Raw genomic sequence first — 16,597 nt, forward strand, 5'->3', positions numbered from 1 at the left:
TATCGAGCTGTCTAAGCTTTTCCAAACAGCATACAGATCTTGTTTATGCAGAAAAGTGTTGTGGAAGCAGATCAGCGGAAGTTCCATTTTTGTGGAGTACACACTATGAGAAAATCGTAAGAAAAATTCCCTACGAGGCATGATTGCTCGCTGTCTGCCTCTCATATAGTCTGGCAGGCTACCCCATGCACTGGGACTACACGCCCAATGTGAATGAGGCTGTAAAAAATAATAAACAGTGTGACGAAACAAGGTATCAGACCCCTGCCCTTTTTACTAAGTCATGACACAATCTAGGTCAAAAATTAAATGTCTGAGAAATGGTTTTTGGGGTGTCCCTATGGTTGTGACTATGTCCCAGGGACAGTTTTCTATAGGTACTCATATCTCTGAGTACCTACAAAGCAAAGCCTGCTAACATGCAGATTATTGTCCAGCTTGAATGTAGCTTCATAATTAATATAACTTTGACAGGTTTCGGAAGCACAGTTCGCCAATGAGCTTAATTGGGCTGGTGCTGCTCCCCGTACTCCTAGGGAAGCGGTATTTGAGCTCAAAACACTATAAATTAACTGAGGGAGGTAAATATATCTATATTATGGCTTTGCTATCATTATCTAATGAGTTATGAAACATGCTGAAGTTATAAGTGCTAACCTGTCTGCAGAGATATGTATTGGCCATCTCCTCCAACTGAGCTATTTACAACCGGTATCTGTTAGTTCTTCGGATTGCTCAGCTTGTGAGGATGACAGTTTTATTTGGCTTCATGTACACAGGACTTTTTTACAATCGCTCTTGAACGATTTAACTTGACAGATAGTAACCGATGTTTAAAATGTCCAGTTTGATGCGTTTACATTCCGTGTTTTGCTGCGTTTGCATTTAGAAGCATTTTAAAATAGCCAAAAATGAAAAACACCTGTAAACAAAATGCTGCTATGAGTTAACGCGTTTACACACGTTTACAAGCTGTTACAGGCATTTGGCGTTACAAATGCCTCTGAACATCCATCCTGAACGAATTTTTTTGCATTCCAAAAAATGCTTCTAAACTCAACTGCCTAGAAACTACTATAAACGACCCTGTGTATGTGTACTCATAAGATAACATAGAGGAGAGTTCAGGGGCAGCTAAAAAAAAACACCCAACTGCTCCTAAAAGTCAGTTTACCAGCAGCAGTGTACATGAGGCCTAAGGGCTCTTTTTCACGGGCGGACCGTATGTCCGCTTTTTCATCCATCCGTGTACGGATAAAAAAGGGACATATATTGGTCCCTATGAGATTGCGGGTGTCAGCGGATGAACATCCGCTGACACCTGATCTCGCCTGGTTCCGCAATCCTCCGATTCTGCAGACGGAGGAAAACCCTATTTTTCCATCCATCTGCGGATCGGATAAACACGGACAGACGGTAACTTCATCAGTGACGTGACAATACGCGTCGGGATTGGAGCACTGGGTACAGTCATTATCTGACAGCAAGAGACGAGCTTGGCGCTCGTGGATGATATTCACTGCAGATTTTATTTAAATGCAAGTTTTACCAGTTATTTGTTCTACCAATAAATGTGCTTTTTTTATGGGATTACGCTATGAGTCTCTCCTCTCTCATATATACCGCCACATACTGAGTCACTGTTTACACACGGTTGGAGGCACAGAGGAATTAAGGTCATACACAGAGGGCTGACAAACTCGGCGTTCGTGGATTGATGCCCACGTTCCCCTGTTAAAAATTGAGTGTATTACAGAGTGACCTGTCCCTGTTCCCTTGCCGATGTGTAGCAGAGTTATGTTATGAACACTCTCTGTTTCCCTGTGTTTCTCTGCATATGATACCTGTCACTGAGATCATTCAGCAGTGTATAGGAAATTATCTGAGTAATACAATCACCTCCCCCAGTTACATCAGTGATGCTCCATGCTGGTTGTCTAACAGCATTAAGGTGAGCGGCTTGTACACACAGAGGTGTTCACACTGAAGCAATCGTTTTTCAGCACCTTTTTGGTGGTGGGATTACCACATACAGACTGTATGTGGTAATTCACCATCTTCCTATTTTCTGAGTTTTATATATCCCAGATATTTTTTTTCCTTGGACAGTTATTTGGACTTCACATTTTGGATTGTGATAATTTCACATTTATATATTTTTTATTTTTGATGGTCCACACCACTTTGTGGAAAGTTTGATGAGTCAATTAATGCTAATCACTTGTTCATTATTATTACTACACTGTTTTGTATACTTTTTCACTTAATTGTGTGTTCACTAGCCACTCCTCCCCTTGTGTTACACAGCGCCATTTACACAAGTAATATACAAAGATTTATTATATATTGTTTTTAAGGTAATTTACTATATTTTCAAAAACTGTACTCAAGCAGGTGGCTTAACGGACACATTACTGAAGTTTGAAGTTATAACTTACAACCAGTAATTTCACAGTAAATAGATAAATAATAAATTATTATGTTATAACCTATAGCATAATAATATATGATTTAGCTTGATTAAAACACTACCCTTTCAACAGCAGCAGATTCTCATTCTCCCTCTTAATGGGGTTGTAAAGGTTTGTTTTTAATTTTCTAAATAGGTTCCTTTAAGCTAGTGCATTGTTGGTTCACTTACCTTTTCCTTCGATTTACCTTCTAAATGTTTTTTTTCTTTGTCTGAATTTCTCACTTCCTGTTTCTCCTCAGTAAGCTTGCCACCATCATCCGAGCGGTGGTTAGTCAGCCTGAACAGCTTACTGAGGAGGAAGAGGAAGTGAGAAATTCAGACAAAGAAAGCAAAGAGAACAAACATTTTGAAGGGACATCGAAGGAAAAGGTAAGTGAACCAACAATGCACTAGCTTAACCTCCCTGGCGGTATGATTCTTTCAGAAAAAAGATGCTGAAAGCGGTACCATTATTTGCAAGGAAATTTGGCGTTTTATACTGTAGGTCTGTCATTTTTAGGAATAACTCACTTAAATCTGACCAAACAAGAGACTAGTAGGCATCCCGGGTATGACATTTTTTTAAAAACAAAATTATAAATTATAATATAATAAATAATTATAACAAATAATAATATAATTCTAATAAAAATTATTCAATAATGTAATCAACTCCAAATCACTGAAATTTGCTCAGTTGCAGAATTGTTGCTGTCATTTTTTTTTTTTTTTTTTTATGACGAATTTCCCCACAAATCGCTATTGCACAATTCTGCAAGTGATTATAATTTATTATAGCTGTTTTCTGGCTGCTCTAAAACCATTTTTGACATAAAGGGACACTTTTGGTTGCTATGGGCAATCTACAGTTTGCAGGGAGAAAGAACAGTTTTTATTATATAAAAGAACATGTAGGGCACTGGACAGACCACTAGGGACAAGGGGGGTGTGTATTTTTTACATACAGTACTGTAATCTATAAGATTACAGTATACTGTATGTAATGTGTTTGTTTACGTTTTTGAATTTGGCGCCGCTCTCCGCTCCCGTGCGTCATAACGTCGCAGGGAACGGAGATCGGCGGCACAGGAGGACGCTGTGTGAATCGAGCGAGGTCCCGCTCGCTCACACAGCGCGGTGGCATTGCTGGATCCAGGGACAAGGTAAGTAACTTTGTCTGCTGCTGCAGCGAGGCAAGCCCGAGTCTGACTCAGGGTTACCGCTTTTGGTATGAAAATCTCACCCCGAGTCAGACTCAGGAATACCGCCAGGGGGGTTAAAGGAACCTATTTAGAAAATAAAAAACAAACATTTACAACCCCTTTAACTGTATGAGAAAAACATGGGATTGTGGGTAAATCTTATACATAAACCCATGCGTTTTCCTTCTGATTAAGAGGACTGGGCTGGCATTGAGTATGTGTCTTTTAGACACATGCCCCCTTCTATTACACTGCAGTAAGAGGAGAGCCTCAACTGCAGCATTTTTATTGGACAGCTTGTTCCAATGGTGCTTTAACATCGGTCCAAGGCTCCAAGCTGTCCATTAAGCTCAGTGCTTCTGACAAGAAGTGGGAGGCACTGTGAGCTTATCCTCTAGGTTTTCTGCAAATAAAGTGTGCCAGCTTGTATTTAAACTGGCCGCTTTGTATGTAGCTTCTGACAGGCTGCACAAGAAACCCCGTATATCGGGAACTTTAGGTGGCAGGAGCCCCACATTTTGACCGGTAGTGGGGTAGGACTCTGTTACCTTGAAGCTCAAGTGGTTTTGTTTTTTCTGGGGGGGCATTTGTATTTATTTAATTTTTTTATGTTCATGGCAGGTGAGGCTCTGATGTGCAGCATATACCTATAAACATTACGTATTACTGTAGCTATCAAGTTCATGTATATTTTGTTTTTGCAGCACCTTGGTATTTGTCTTCTAAATGTACTGTATACAGTATGAAGCACGAACACCAAATTATTTGTATAACTTATATTTACCCAATTTTATTACAGGGAACATATGACTGGAACAGATTCCTTTTGTGTTGAAACAACAAGTTCTTTATTAAGTCAAATAGTAGAAGAGCTGGAGAAGGCAGCAATCAGTTGTAGCAGTGACGCAAGATTGATTCTTCAATGGGCAGAAGATTTTAAGGTAAGTGATGTCTATTATCAAGAAAGTCGATGTGCCAACCAGTAGCAGTTACAGAAATTGCTTTGAGAGATATTGGAGAAATGGTAATGTACGGCGGCGCAGCATATGTGGCATTCCCAGAGCAAAAGCAAATGAGGATTTCTATGATGCTTGCCAGGGCTACCAAATATACAGCAGCATCTGAGGACCTTAAAAGACAACTATACAGAAAGGATTTCAGCACAGTAGACGTAGACAGAATTGAGTGCTCACTGAAGGCAGGACAGTAAAAAGGATGGAGGGAGACTTAGATGCCAATAAAGCAGAAAAATGGCATTACCACAGCTATAATGCTGCTGCTTCTGCCGCAAAAAAACCCTCTTGACATATTAATAAAAAACAGCGGTTTCTTTTAGAAATGTGCACTCCACATGCTTGTTTTGTCACTTCAAAGCTCTCCTCCTATTACGGAGTGTTTTCTGCAGCATTATACAGAGAACACTAAAGCCTTGTACACACGACCGAGAAACTCGACGGGCGAAACACATCGTTTTCCTCGTCCAATTTTCTCCATTCCCGTCAAGGAAATAGAGAACATGCTCTCTTTTTGGCTCGTAGAGTTTCTCGACAGTTTCCTCGACGAAAATGTACACACGACCGGTTTCCTTGGCAAAAAAATATCTCCCAGCAAGTTTCTTGCTGGTTTTTGCCGAGAAACTCGGTCGTGTGTACGAGGCTTTAGAAAGACACTACAGGCCATGGCCTGTATTTTTATAAAAGACTTGTAAAATGCAGGTACAGTGTGGGGGCAGATACTGTGATGTCCTGTGGATAGTATCATGTGCTCCCCATTTTAAATAGAATCATTCGTGAAGACACTTGCAGATACTCCACTCTCAATTTACCAGTCTGGAGGAGACCATTTATTTACTGTATATTTTCTACCCTTTCTGGTAACTGAGTTCCTAGTGGTTCTACATGTATGACTTAAAGAAAACTATTTGCTATGGCTCGGCTGTCAGCCTTTGATAAGGGGGGCAGCACAGTGGCGTAGTTGTTAGCACTTTCACCTAGCAGCAAAAGGGTTGCTGGTTCAAATCCCAACCACGACACATCTGCCTGGAGTTTGCATGTTCTCCCTGTGTCTGCATGGATTTCCCCTGGGTACTCCAGTTTCTTCCCACACTCCAAAGACATGCTGGTAGGTTAATTGGATCCTGTCCAAATTGGCCCAGTATATGTGTATATATATGTGTGTCCCAAGCGTGTCGAGATCCTACGGGGTAAATGACTGCAACAGCCAGGAAGACACTGGCTGCAAAAAGCGGCCTAGAGGCTATTCAGTTTGCATGTGTAGCTCTATACAAGTCATTCATTCATTCATAAGAAGCACTTGAGGGCAGGTTGGCCAGGCCATGGATTTTTCCCTAAAAGGCATACTTTCCCCTACGTGACCATTCCCAGAAAATTCATTGTTCACCATTGCAAACACTACTTTCCTTTGGACTATGACTGTCTTTCCTGCCAACTGCTCTCCAGCACAATCACTGCTAATTCCTCTCCATCTCTCACTAGGCACTGCTGTACCTCAGATTTTGTCTATATCTCGCCAATGACTACTCATTATATGATGCAACTCATATATAACTCATTCTAGTATATTACATCAATATAAGCTTTAAGTTGTTCATATTTCTGTTTTTGGTTGAGAAGTTGTTTCCTTTTCTGTGATAAAAATGCTTGTAATCTTTAGTCATTTGCAGAGATAAAATCATTCTTTGAAATACCGGTACTTCTTTTTTTTTTCATATGACTTACAGTACTTTTATTGATTTTAGCATCCCACACATACATCAAAAACAACAAAACAAAGAAACAAGAGCCTTGAGTAATTACAAGGACAACTGAATCAAAGAATCGTAAACAAAAAAATCATGTCATTTATTCAAGACCATCGTCTTATGTATTCCCTTTTCATGTAAGGATCTGATGGCAAATTAAACCCAGTCAAAAATTGCACAAGGAAAGAGAGCGAATGAGAGAAAATATGAAAAAATATAAGGAACACCAAAAATGTATATAAAACTGAAACCAATACAAACTGTATTAGGTCACAACAACCTCAAGCTATAGTAAAAGAAGGGGGAGGAAAAGGGAAACGTGGAGGGAAGGGAAAGGACGTATGTAAAAATAAAATAACAAAGTAGCCTTGGGACTATAAATGAGACAGCGGTTATTAAGCTAAGCCATTGTCTCTAGCCCTATTACTTGTAGGAAAAAGGGGAGCAGCAATGGGGAAGGGAACAAAGGGGAAGGGAGGGAGAAAGGAAGGGGCGAGACAATAGGGATTGTGGGACTTTGAACTGAAACACACCAACGTAATATAATGAATCAATTGGTGAATTAAAATAACATTTATTGGATACATCAGAGCATACCGAGCAGTGAACGTTTATAACAATAGATACTGTACAAATAATAACAGGCATGATTGGTAAATCATATGATAAATAACATGAACCGTAAATGTACCTATGATATAACATATGCATTGCTGTATCCAAATTATTGTACATAATACAAAAGAGAAACAAATAAAGACATAATTGTCTAAAAACATGATAAACATGATATTGGTTGTCAGGGTAAAAATTCATTGATTCATAATTCTCAGAGGTAGACCACATGTGGTGTAATATACTCGCTCCTGATGAGTGGAAGTTTATCCACAAACGCGTCAAGCTTTATACTGATGTTCTGTCACAGTAACTATATTACACCACATGTGGTCTACCTCTGAGAATTATGAATCAATGAATTTTTACCCTGACAACCAATATCATGTTTATCATGTTTTTAGACAATTATGTCTTTATATGAATGAATGAATGAATGAAAACTTATATAGCGCAGCACATGCGAACTAAATCGCCTCTGGGCGCTTGATGTTCATGTCTCCTTTGATATCAAAAGAGATGAGTTTTGATCTTTCTCCTGAATGCTAAATGGTTCTCCTCCAACCGAATGCTGGTTGGTAAAGCGTTCCAAAGTCTGGGGCCCTGGACCGCGAATCTTCTCTCTCCTTTGGATTTGTGGTTGGCCTTCGGTATCTGGAGTAGATTTTGATTGGTGGATCGCAATACGCGATTGGGATTATGAGCTTTTATTTTTTTGCATAGGTAATGGGGAGCATTCCCATGGATACATCTATGGGTTAGACAGAGTGCTTTAAAAGCAATTCTGTCTTTTACTGGCAACCAATGAAGGGTTCTCAGAGAAGGTGAGATTGATTCCCAGGGTTTTTCCCAGTCACAAGTCTGGCGGACGTATTTTGAACGACTTGCAGACGAGCGATTTGGTACTTAGGGAGTCCGAGATACAGGGCATTTGCATAATCCAGTCTGGAGTTTACAATTGCTCCCACCACGACTGCTATGTCTTCTTTGGGAACGAAAGGAGTAAGTCTGCGTAATAGGCGCAGCAGATGGTGAGATCCGCTGACTACTGACCCTATTTGTGCGTCCATTGTCATGTAGGAGTCAAAGATGACTCCAAGACTTTTGACTTTGGCGCTAGGGGTGATGATTTTGCCCAGAATGGGCGGGGGGGTCCAAGTTGTAGTAGGTTGCTTCATACGCTTAGCGTGAAACAGGAGAAGTTCTGTTTTCGCTCCGTTGAGTTTAAGATAACTCTTTGTCATCAAGTTCTCTATCAAAGAGAGGCATGTCTCTAGATTGAGGTGGTGATCCTTTTTGTTGCAAATGCGGAAATACAGTTGTGTGTCATCTGCATATGAATGATAAAGCAGTTTTTGGCTGCTGATGATTTCAAAAAGAGGGCGAAGATAGATGTTGAATAACACCGGCGACAGGGGGGATCCTTGAGGGACTCCGCACGATAATGTGCGTTTCTCAGAAGTGAAAGGTCCTAACTTCACTATTTGCAATCGGTTGTCCAAAAAAGAGGCGAACCAAGATAAATCGCCTTCTGCGACTTTGGCTACTTCAGCTAGTCGAGTCAAAAGTAGCTTGTGGTCTACGGTGTCGAAGGCTGCGCTTAGGTCCAGCAGAACCAGAAGACAAGATTCTCCTTCGACTGCGGCCTCGAGAGCGTCGTCCCATATTTTGAGCAGTGCTGTTTCCGTCCCGTGTCCAGGACGGAAGCCCGATTGAAGGGGATCAAGTAGGTTGTGGGTATCTAGATGCTGTTGCAGCTGTTGTACCACTACTTTTTCCATTACCTTTGAGAGAACGTTTAGGCCTGTTATGGGACAGCGGTGAATTGGGTCCTTGGGATCTAGGGAGGGTTTCTTTAAGATAGGTCGGATTATGCCCTCTTTCAACTGGGAGGGCACTATGCCTTCCTTGAATGATTGGTTAATAAGCTGCATGGTAGGAGGTGACATGATGTCAGCACATTCCTTCAGCAGTTTAGTGGGGATGATATCATTCTGCGCTGTGCCGTTGCGCAAAGTACCAATGATATTCTTTGTGGCAAGGATAGAGATGGGTTCCAGCGTGAACTTACCTAATTGAGGTGAATTACTGCAGGTGTTGTATGGATAATTACGGGGGGGGTTGAGGGGGGTGTTGTTTTGCTGAATGCTTTCCCGGATTCCCTCGATTTTATTAATGAAGTAATCTGATAATTCATCGCAAAATTCTTGGGTATCCGAGTTAGGGGTTTCAAGACATCCTGGATTCATGGTCTGAGTGACCAGCTTGAAGAGTTTGCGGGGGCGGTTTAGGGCGCTGTTGATAGCCTCAGAAAAATAGTTTTTCTTGGCTTTGAAAATTTCTTTGTGATATTTTCTTGTTGTTGCTTTGTAGATGATGAGATTCTCATCTGAAGAGCTTCTTTTCCAAGCAGCTTCCGCCCTTCTGCGCTCTTGCTTCAGTAACGCCAGTTGGTTGTTGAACCAGCTGAAGGTATTTTTCCGGATGCAGGTTTTACGTTTTGGCGCTATTAAGTCGGCTGACTGTAATAGGGCTGCGTTTATGGTATCCAGTGTATCTTCAGCCGTTTGATGCGGCTGAATTGTTATTATTTTTTTCCTTAATGTGGTTTTGAAGAGTTCCGAGTGGAGCTTCTTCTGACATCTAGTCCAGTGTGTTATCACTGGCTTTGATGTTTTAGTAAAGGGGGGGAGTTCGGAAATAATGAATTTAATTGCATGGTGATCTGTCCATGGCAATTGTTCATTTTCCAAGATTTTTATTTCCAGATCTTGTCTGAAAATAAGATCAAGTATGTGACCTGAAGCATGTGTGGGCCCACATACTAGTTGTTCTAGCCCTAATCCTTCCAGGTGGTCAATACAGGCGTCGGCAACGGGGTCTTGTGGGGAGTTGGCCCAGAGATTGAAGTCCCCGAGCAGAAAAAGATGTTTGCTGTTAAGGGTGTAAGTGGAGATAAAGTCTGTCAATGATGGGAGAAGCTGCGATTTTGGGCCAGGTGGTCTGTAGCAGAGAAGAATGTGGACAGTCTTCTGGGAATTTGTTTGCAGTTGCAGAGTGAGGGTTTCCATGAATGGAAGAGGGTTTTGAATGACTGGTTTCTCTTTTGTATTATGTACAATAATTTGGCTACAGCAATGCTTTTGTATGTTATATCATAGGTACATTTACGGTTCATGTTATTTATCATATGATTTACCAATCATGCCTGTTATTATTTGTACAGTATCTCTATTGTTGTAAACGTTCACTGCTCGGTATGCTCTGATGTATCCAATAAATGTTATTTTAATTCACCAATTGATTCATTATATTCCGGTGGTGTGTTTCAGTTCAAAGTCCCACAATCCCTATTGTCCCGCCCTTCCTTTCTCCCTCCCTTCCCCTTTATTCCCTTCCCCATTGCTGCTCCCCTTTTTCCTACAAGTAATAGGGCTAGAGACCATGGCTTAGCTTAATAAGTGCTGTCTCATTTATAGTCCCAAGGCTACTTTGTTATTTTATTTTTACATACGTCCTTTCCCTTTCCCTCCACGTTTCCCTTTTCCTCCCCCTTCTTATACAATTACTAGGGATTAAGACATTGTTTTTTTATAGCCAGTGCCTCACATAAAGTCCCATAAACATACTTTTTCTTTTTAACCTCAAGCTATAGATGAAGACAAAAGAAAAAATAGTCAAGACTTGTGTACACCTATCTATCCAAGGCATTGCTAGATGCTAGATTGCTAGAACTGTGCCACACAATTGGTTGATTTACTAAAGGCAAATAGACTGTTTACTTTGCAAGTGCAGTTGCAATAGAATTTGCACCAGAGCTTAGTAAATAAATGAAAGCTCTGCAGACTTCCATCATCCATTCATGTGCAAGAAAAAATGCTGTTTTTTATTTTCCTTGCCTGTGATTGGGTATTCTTTGCAAAATGAAGCTTCGCCTCATTTACTAGCTTCAGGGCAAATTCCCTTGCAGGGTGCAACTGCACTTGCAAAGTGCATCGTTTATTTGCCTTTAGTAAATCAACCCCATTGTCTCCTGAACATATTTTGCTTGCATTTTAATGCTCTCTTACATTCCAATTGGCCCCACTGCCTGTGAGCAGGACATACTGCTTTTCCTTTGGTGTTACTGTTGACACACCATTATTTTCCTTTGGTATTCATAATTTTTTTTTCTTTCTGAAGAAAATATGATTGGCTACAGGGTTGTTTTTTTAACACATTTTTTTTTTTTGTGCATACAGAGAATGTCACTGCATGACCCAAACAGTACAATACTGTTTTTCAAGACCATTTGTAAAGGGGAAATGGAACTCGTTTTAAAGCAGGTATGCCATTTATCTTCTTTTCTTTAGCGCCAAACACTTTTTTATTATTATTATTTAATTATTGCTTAAGTTTAATTATGTTATGGGCTGCCTAGGGTGGTATCCATTGTATATACTCTAAATAAATAATGGGCAGGACTCCAAACAGCTAACCTTTTGCGTTTCATATATTTATGAAGGGAAACATCATAAAAAGTATAAGGCCGGAATCACACTAGTGCGTTGCGTTTTGGAGCTGCGTTCTTGTTGCGAATTTCTCTAGAGGGTGTTCTGCAGATCAACTGCGGTTTAGCTGCAGATCAGGTGCGAATTTGGAGACCTGGGAGAAGTTCCGGGTGAGAGGAGAGTGGGGGAGAATTGTATTGAGCTGAATGAGAGAAATTCCTGCAGAGAACTGAACACATGTGCGAATTAGATGCGTACCCATAGAAGATAATGGGACTGAATTCGCACCTGAGCCGCACCGCAAGACATAAAAACCACATGCGGTTTGGAGGCAATACGCAGTGCGGATGCATCGCACATATGTGAACCAGCCTCATTGAAAACAATGTATTTTGAAATGTCCTGCGAATTAGATGCGGTTTAAACCGCACTCAATTCGCATAGGTGTGAACCTGGCCTAACAGTAAAATGTATTACATGCACAAAATCTCCCCATAGTTCCTCTAGATCAGGAGTGTCCAACCTTTTGACTTTTCTGGGTCAAATTGGAAGAAGAGGAATTGTCTTGGGTCACACATAAAATACACTAACAATAAGGAGTGCTGATGATCAGAAAAAGTCAGGCAGATCATAAATTGACAACCAATGATATAGATAGTGTACCTATCTAAATAATACAACTTTTTTTTGTAATATTTTTAATAAAAGTAAATGAGGGCAACAAAAAACGAATGCGATATTTGACACTGTTTGTGAAAGACTAAGGCCTCGTACACACGACCAGTTTCCTCGGCAGAATTCAGCTTCCGACCGAGTTTCTGGCTGAATTCTGCCGAGGAAACTGGTCGTGTGTACACTTTCGGCCGAGGAAGCCGACGAGGAGCTCGGCGAGGAAATAGAGAACATGTTCTCTATTTCCTCGTTGTTCTATGGGAGCTCTCGTCCCGCCGAGCTCCTCGGCGGCTTCAGTGCTGAACTGGCCGAGGAACTCGATGTGTTTGGCACGTCGAGTTCCTCGGCCGTGTGTACGAGGCTTCACGCATCAATATCTGGTTCATTGAATATAGTAGCAATTCTCAATGAAGGTGCTCATCAGATATTTTGGTTCTAATTTTGCCCTTTATGTGCTTCATCCTTGAAAATAGTTGCTCATAAATATAGGTGCTGCCGAAAAACTGATGACATGAATAAGGCGTGATTGTGAAGAGTGGAAAAATTTTATTTGGGAAGATAAAAGTTATAAAAGTCCAGTAAAGAGACACTAGCAAATTTTCTTTTGGCCGCATGAGTTCGCTAAGTGTAAACACATTTTTAAAAAAAAATTACAATCAAAAAAACATTTTCTAAGTACGTTTACGAGTTTATGTTGGCCTGTAGCCGTCTTGGGCCACATGTGGTCCGTAGACCGCCGGTTGGAAACCAAAACTTGGCAAACTTTCAACTACAAGTATCATATACATTTTTTATGAGAACAAGGAGGAAAACCAGGCTAAAAGTACAGCAATTAAAGGGGTTGTAAAGGTTTCTTTTTTTATTTTCTAAATAGGTTATTTTAAGCTAGTACATTGTTGGTTCACTTACCTTTTCCTTTGATTTCCCTTCTAAATGTTATTTTTCTTTGTTTTCTTTGTCTGAATTTCTTACTTCCTGTTTCTCCTCAATAAGCTGTTCAGTAAGCTGTTCTAAATGACTTTCCACCGCTCGGATGATGGTGGAAAGCTTACTGAGTAAAAAACAGGAAGTGAGAAATTCAAACAAAGAAAAAAAATATTTAGAAGGGAAATCGAAGGAAAAGGTAAGTGAACCAACAATGCACTAGCTTAAAGGAACCTATTTAGAAAATAAAAGACAAACCTTTACAACCCCTTTAACAAACATTAATACACATGGATAGATACCAAAAATAAATAAACTTCAGCTGGTATGCAGATGCAAAAATCCCTTTCTCAACTGAATTACACCTACTACAATTTACTGTTATGTCTTTATATGATGCTTCATTTTATAAATATATGAAACTTGAGAATTTTGCCTATTATTTATTTCAAGTGTATTATTCCTGGATTTTTCTTGAGGAAACACAATCTATGGTTTCAGCACCCTTATACATGTAAATAAGTTATACATTGTATATGCCTTAAATGCACACATTGTTTAGGATAATTAATGATTATTGAGTTTTCTTTGGTAAACAGTGGTGGAGCCTGATAAGGTTACATTTTGCTGTTTGAGTTTCTAGGACACATAAGGAAGTAAGAAAAAATCGCTCCAAAGCAAAGGAAAATTTCCCCTTTAACAGTTGGTCAAAGGTGTGGGTGACCCATCGAAAGGCTTTCCCACCACCTATTGTTCCTGTGAAAGCTCAAAATGTTTGAATTCTCATCAACTTCTATACCAGAGAAAATGTCACCAGGACATATAGAGAGGGTGCATCTTCCCACGGGGGGGGGGGGGATGCAATAATAAAACTTGACAGAGGTTATACCACTTCCTTACGTTGTCCTCAAATAGCTAGCTGAAGCTCGCAAATGTCAGCAAGTCATAGAAGAATGAAGAAAAATTTCTTTGCATGAAATAAAATGTGCTGCAGGAAAAAACAAATAGGAACTGGGAGAAAATGTTGGTACACATTCAAAACTTGTTGGAGGTCTGATATCTTCCAGATGATGTGGGAAAACAATGGGATGACCTAGATTTTTATTTGTACTATTGTCCAATATTGGCCACTGCCCAGTTGTGGCTAATATGGATGCGATCAAGTAATCAATATATTAATCAGTTGTTCCACATCCAATGGGGGCCCCACCCACTGCATGCATCTTGTAGCCCTGTACATGTGGGCATGTGTTGAGAGGTATCCAGTGAGCTCTTAGCGGTGACCATCAATTGATGTATACAAGTTTCCACTTCTACAGTCATGTCCCCCCCCCCCTTTTTTTTTCTTGCCATTAGAGGGAGTAGGAATGAGTAGCGAGCCCCTATTGGTGACCACCAACCAACTAACTAATACAGGTTTTTATTTAGCTATGCTCCCCTATATTTTTTCTTCTTGGCTGCTAGAGAGAGGGATGTCTTTTTGGCAACTATGTGCCTGTATTGGCGCTGTAGTGGGGATGAGTAGCGAGAAGTTCCCCAGGCGAACCGGAAGTGGCGGGTGGAACGCATACACACCCACACTTCCGGTTTCGTGGCTCTACTATGCGCCGTGCATCTTGTGCATGCGCATGAGCGGAAGTGTCGCTCCGGCCCCCCTGGAAGTGAGGGCTGAAACACAGGAAGCATAAACACTTCCTGGTTCGAGGACGGCATGTGCTCCATCATATACCCATGGAGAGCCAGGAGAGACACTAGATACATTAGAAGTGTCTCTAATCGTCGACTCATTGCTGCCCAGTAGGAGTCACATTAGGGTAAGGCTGCATCTCTCTATATATTCTTTATATATCTATTATTTCTACTAGCATCTGTTAGGCCAATGTGCCATATACATTCCCTATCACTCTGAGGTTGCTATAGTCATTAGGGATAGCCAATTGGCTACCTCCTTTGGAGGTGGTCACTTCCAAGTTCCATCCCTTAGGGTGGGAGTGGCCGTGACCAAGGGGCAGGACTAGCTAATTGGTGGTTGCCTACCTTTGGACTCCTCTACACATGTGCACATGTATTTATTTGAGGGAATTTAGGAGAGCGATAACGGATCACCTAGGCTTTGCGGAAAGGGGTGCGCCCCAGAAACGCGTCAGCCATTTTGCCGGTATGGTATTATCCGATCCTCATTGTCATCAGGTTTTGCTAGCGGTTGCCAAGAGACCAGTCTGATTGTTTGATAAGCGTTATTTCAAGCTCCTTTTGTGAGTATGACTACTGCTTTTATTGTATTTAATAAAACCTTTTTATGGTAATGCCCTAGGTCGGTGCGCCCTCCCTTTTCTGTGTTTTCTTTTTTTTAGTTGCATGAATACCAATGGTTATGAGGAGGGCTGCAAGATTCTAGACTTTGCCTTATGATTGGACTACTCTGCCCTTTAGCGAAAAACACCAGAGCGCAGGAGAATTTTGTGTGCTATGACCTAGATAGTCCATAAGCAGGTTTAGAGAAATATTAGACAGGGCTGTACTTCCAGTTAGCATAGCTAGAATGATAATGAACTGTTGGTAATCGATATGTGACCGCCCCTGATACCCTATACCACCACTGTGCCTATGAAAAAAGCCACCACTTAGTGAAAATAAAGCATATATGTGGAATTAAACCTTTTTAAACAAAAGATGTGTAAACAGGAAAAATAGTGGCACAATGCAGTATGCTGCAAAAACTGTAAATGATAACAATGATGTAAAAAACGCAGATATTAAAAAATATCACCCAGTGACATGTGATAATTCAATAATCCATAAAACAAAAAAACTTTTGTGAAGTAATTCAATGCTTAATCTTCTTAAATCTTCCACCACACCAACATGCAAGTGACTCCTCTCCCTTTGAAATCGCACTCACCAACTTGAAATGCCTCCCACTTGGCTCAGATGCCTTTTAAACCTCACAATGGGTTAAAACGATCATCCAATATTCAAACATATATGTGCTTTACACAGGATCTCTCCACATGTGAAATGAAAAGAGTGCTCCAATAGCGTCATATCGTTTCAACCAGTTTAATAAAATTACACACAAGCTTCAATCTTTGCACTCACATTTCAAATAATCTGTGAAAACCATAGCAAATATTGGTACAGCGGTACACTGCAGTCAACGCGGACCTCAAGTGTGCGCTCGATATTAGTTCTCACCCACTCCAAAGCTCCAAATCGCGATGTCAGTGTCCTGCTACCAGCTCAGGCGTCACACGTCAGTATGGATTGCCGTGTGATAGCGCGCGATTAGCCTCATTTTATGAATAGCGTTTATGGGCATCTTTCCGCATTTTTTTTTTGTTAGTGTTTTTGGCATTTGTTGAGTAAAAACACTCCCTATAATCTAAAAACGCTAAACGTGGCAAAACGATGGTTACAGCGTTTAGCAGTGGTTTTTTTTTTACTTTTTTTATTTTTACAGCTCAACAGCCTCTGCCCCTGG

The 16,597-nt window shown here is 40.6% G+C and overlaps 1 protein-coding gene across 1 annotated transcript in view; it reads left to right on the top strand.

The window, feature by feature from the left end:
* Window positions 1-16,597, top strand: part of STAT6 (signal transducer and activator of transcription 6) — a 318,642-nt gene that overhangs the window by 207,563 nt on the left and 94,482 nt on the right. The window contains exons 4-5 of the mRNA XM_040340948.1: window positions 4,454-4,595; window positions 11,272-11,355. Coding sequence (XP_040196882.1) covers window positions 4,454-4,595; window positions 11,272-11,355 — 226 coding nt within the window. The remainder of the gene's footprint in view (window positions 1-4,453; window positions 4,596-11,271; window positions 11,356-16,597) is intronic.

Source organism: Rana temporaria, chromosome 2, assembly GCF_905171775.1.
Source record: "Rana temporaria chromosome 2, aRanTem1.1, whole genome shotgun sequence".
Taxonomy (NCBI): Eukaryota; Metazoa; Chordata; class Amphibia; order Anura; family Ranidae; genus Rana; species Rana temporaria.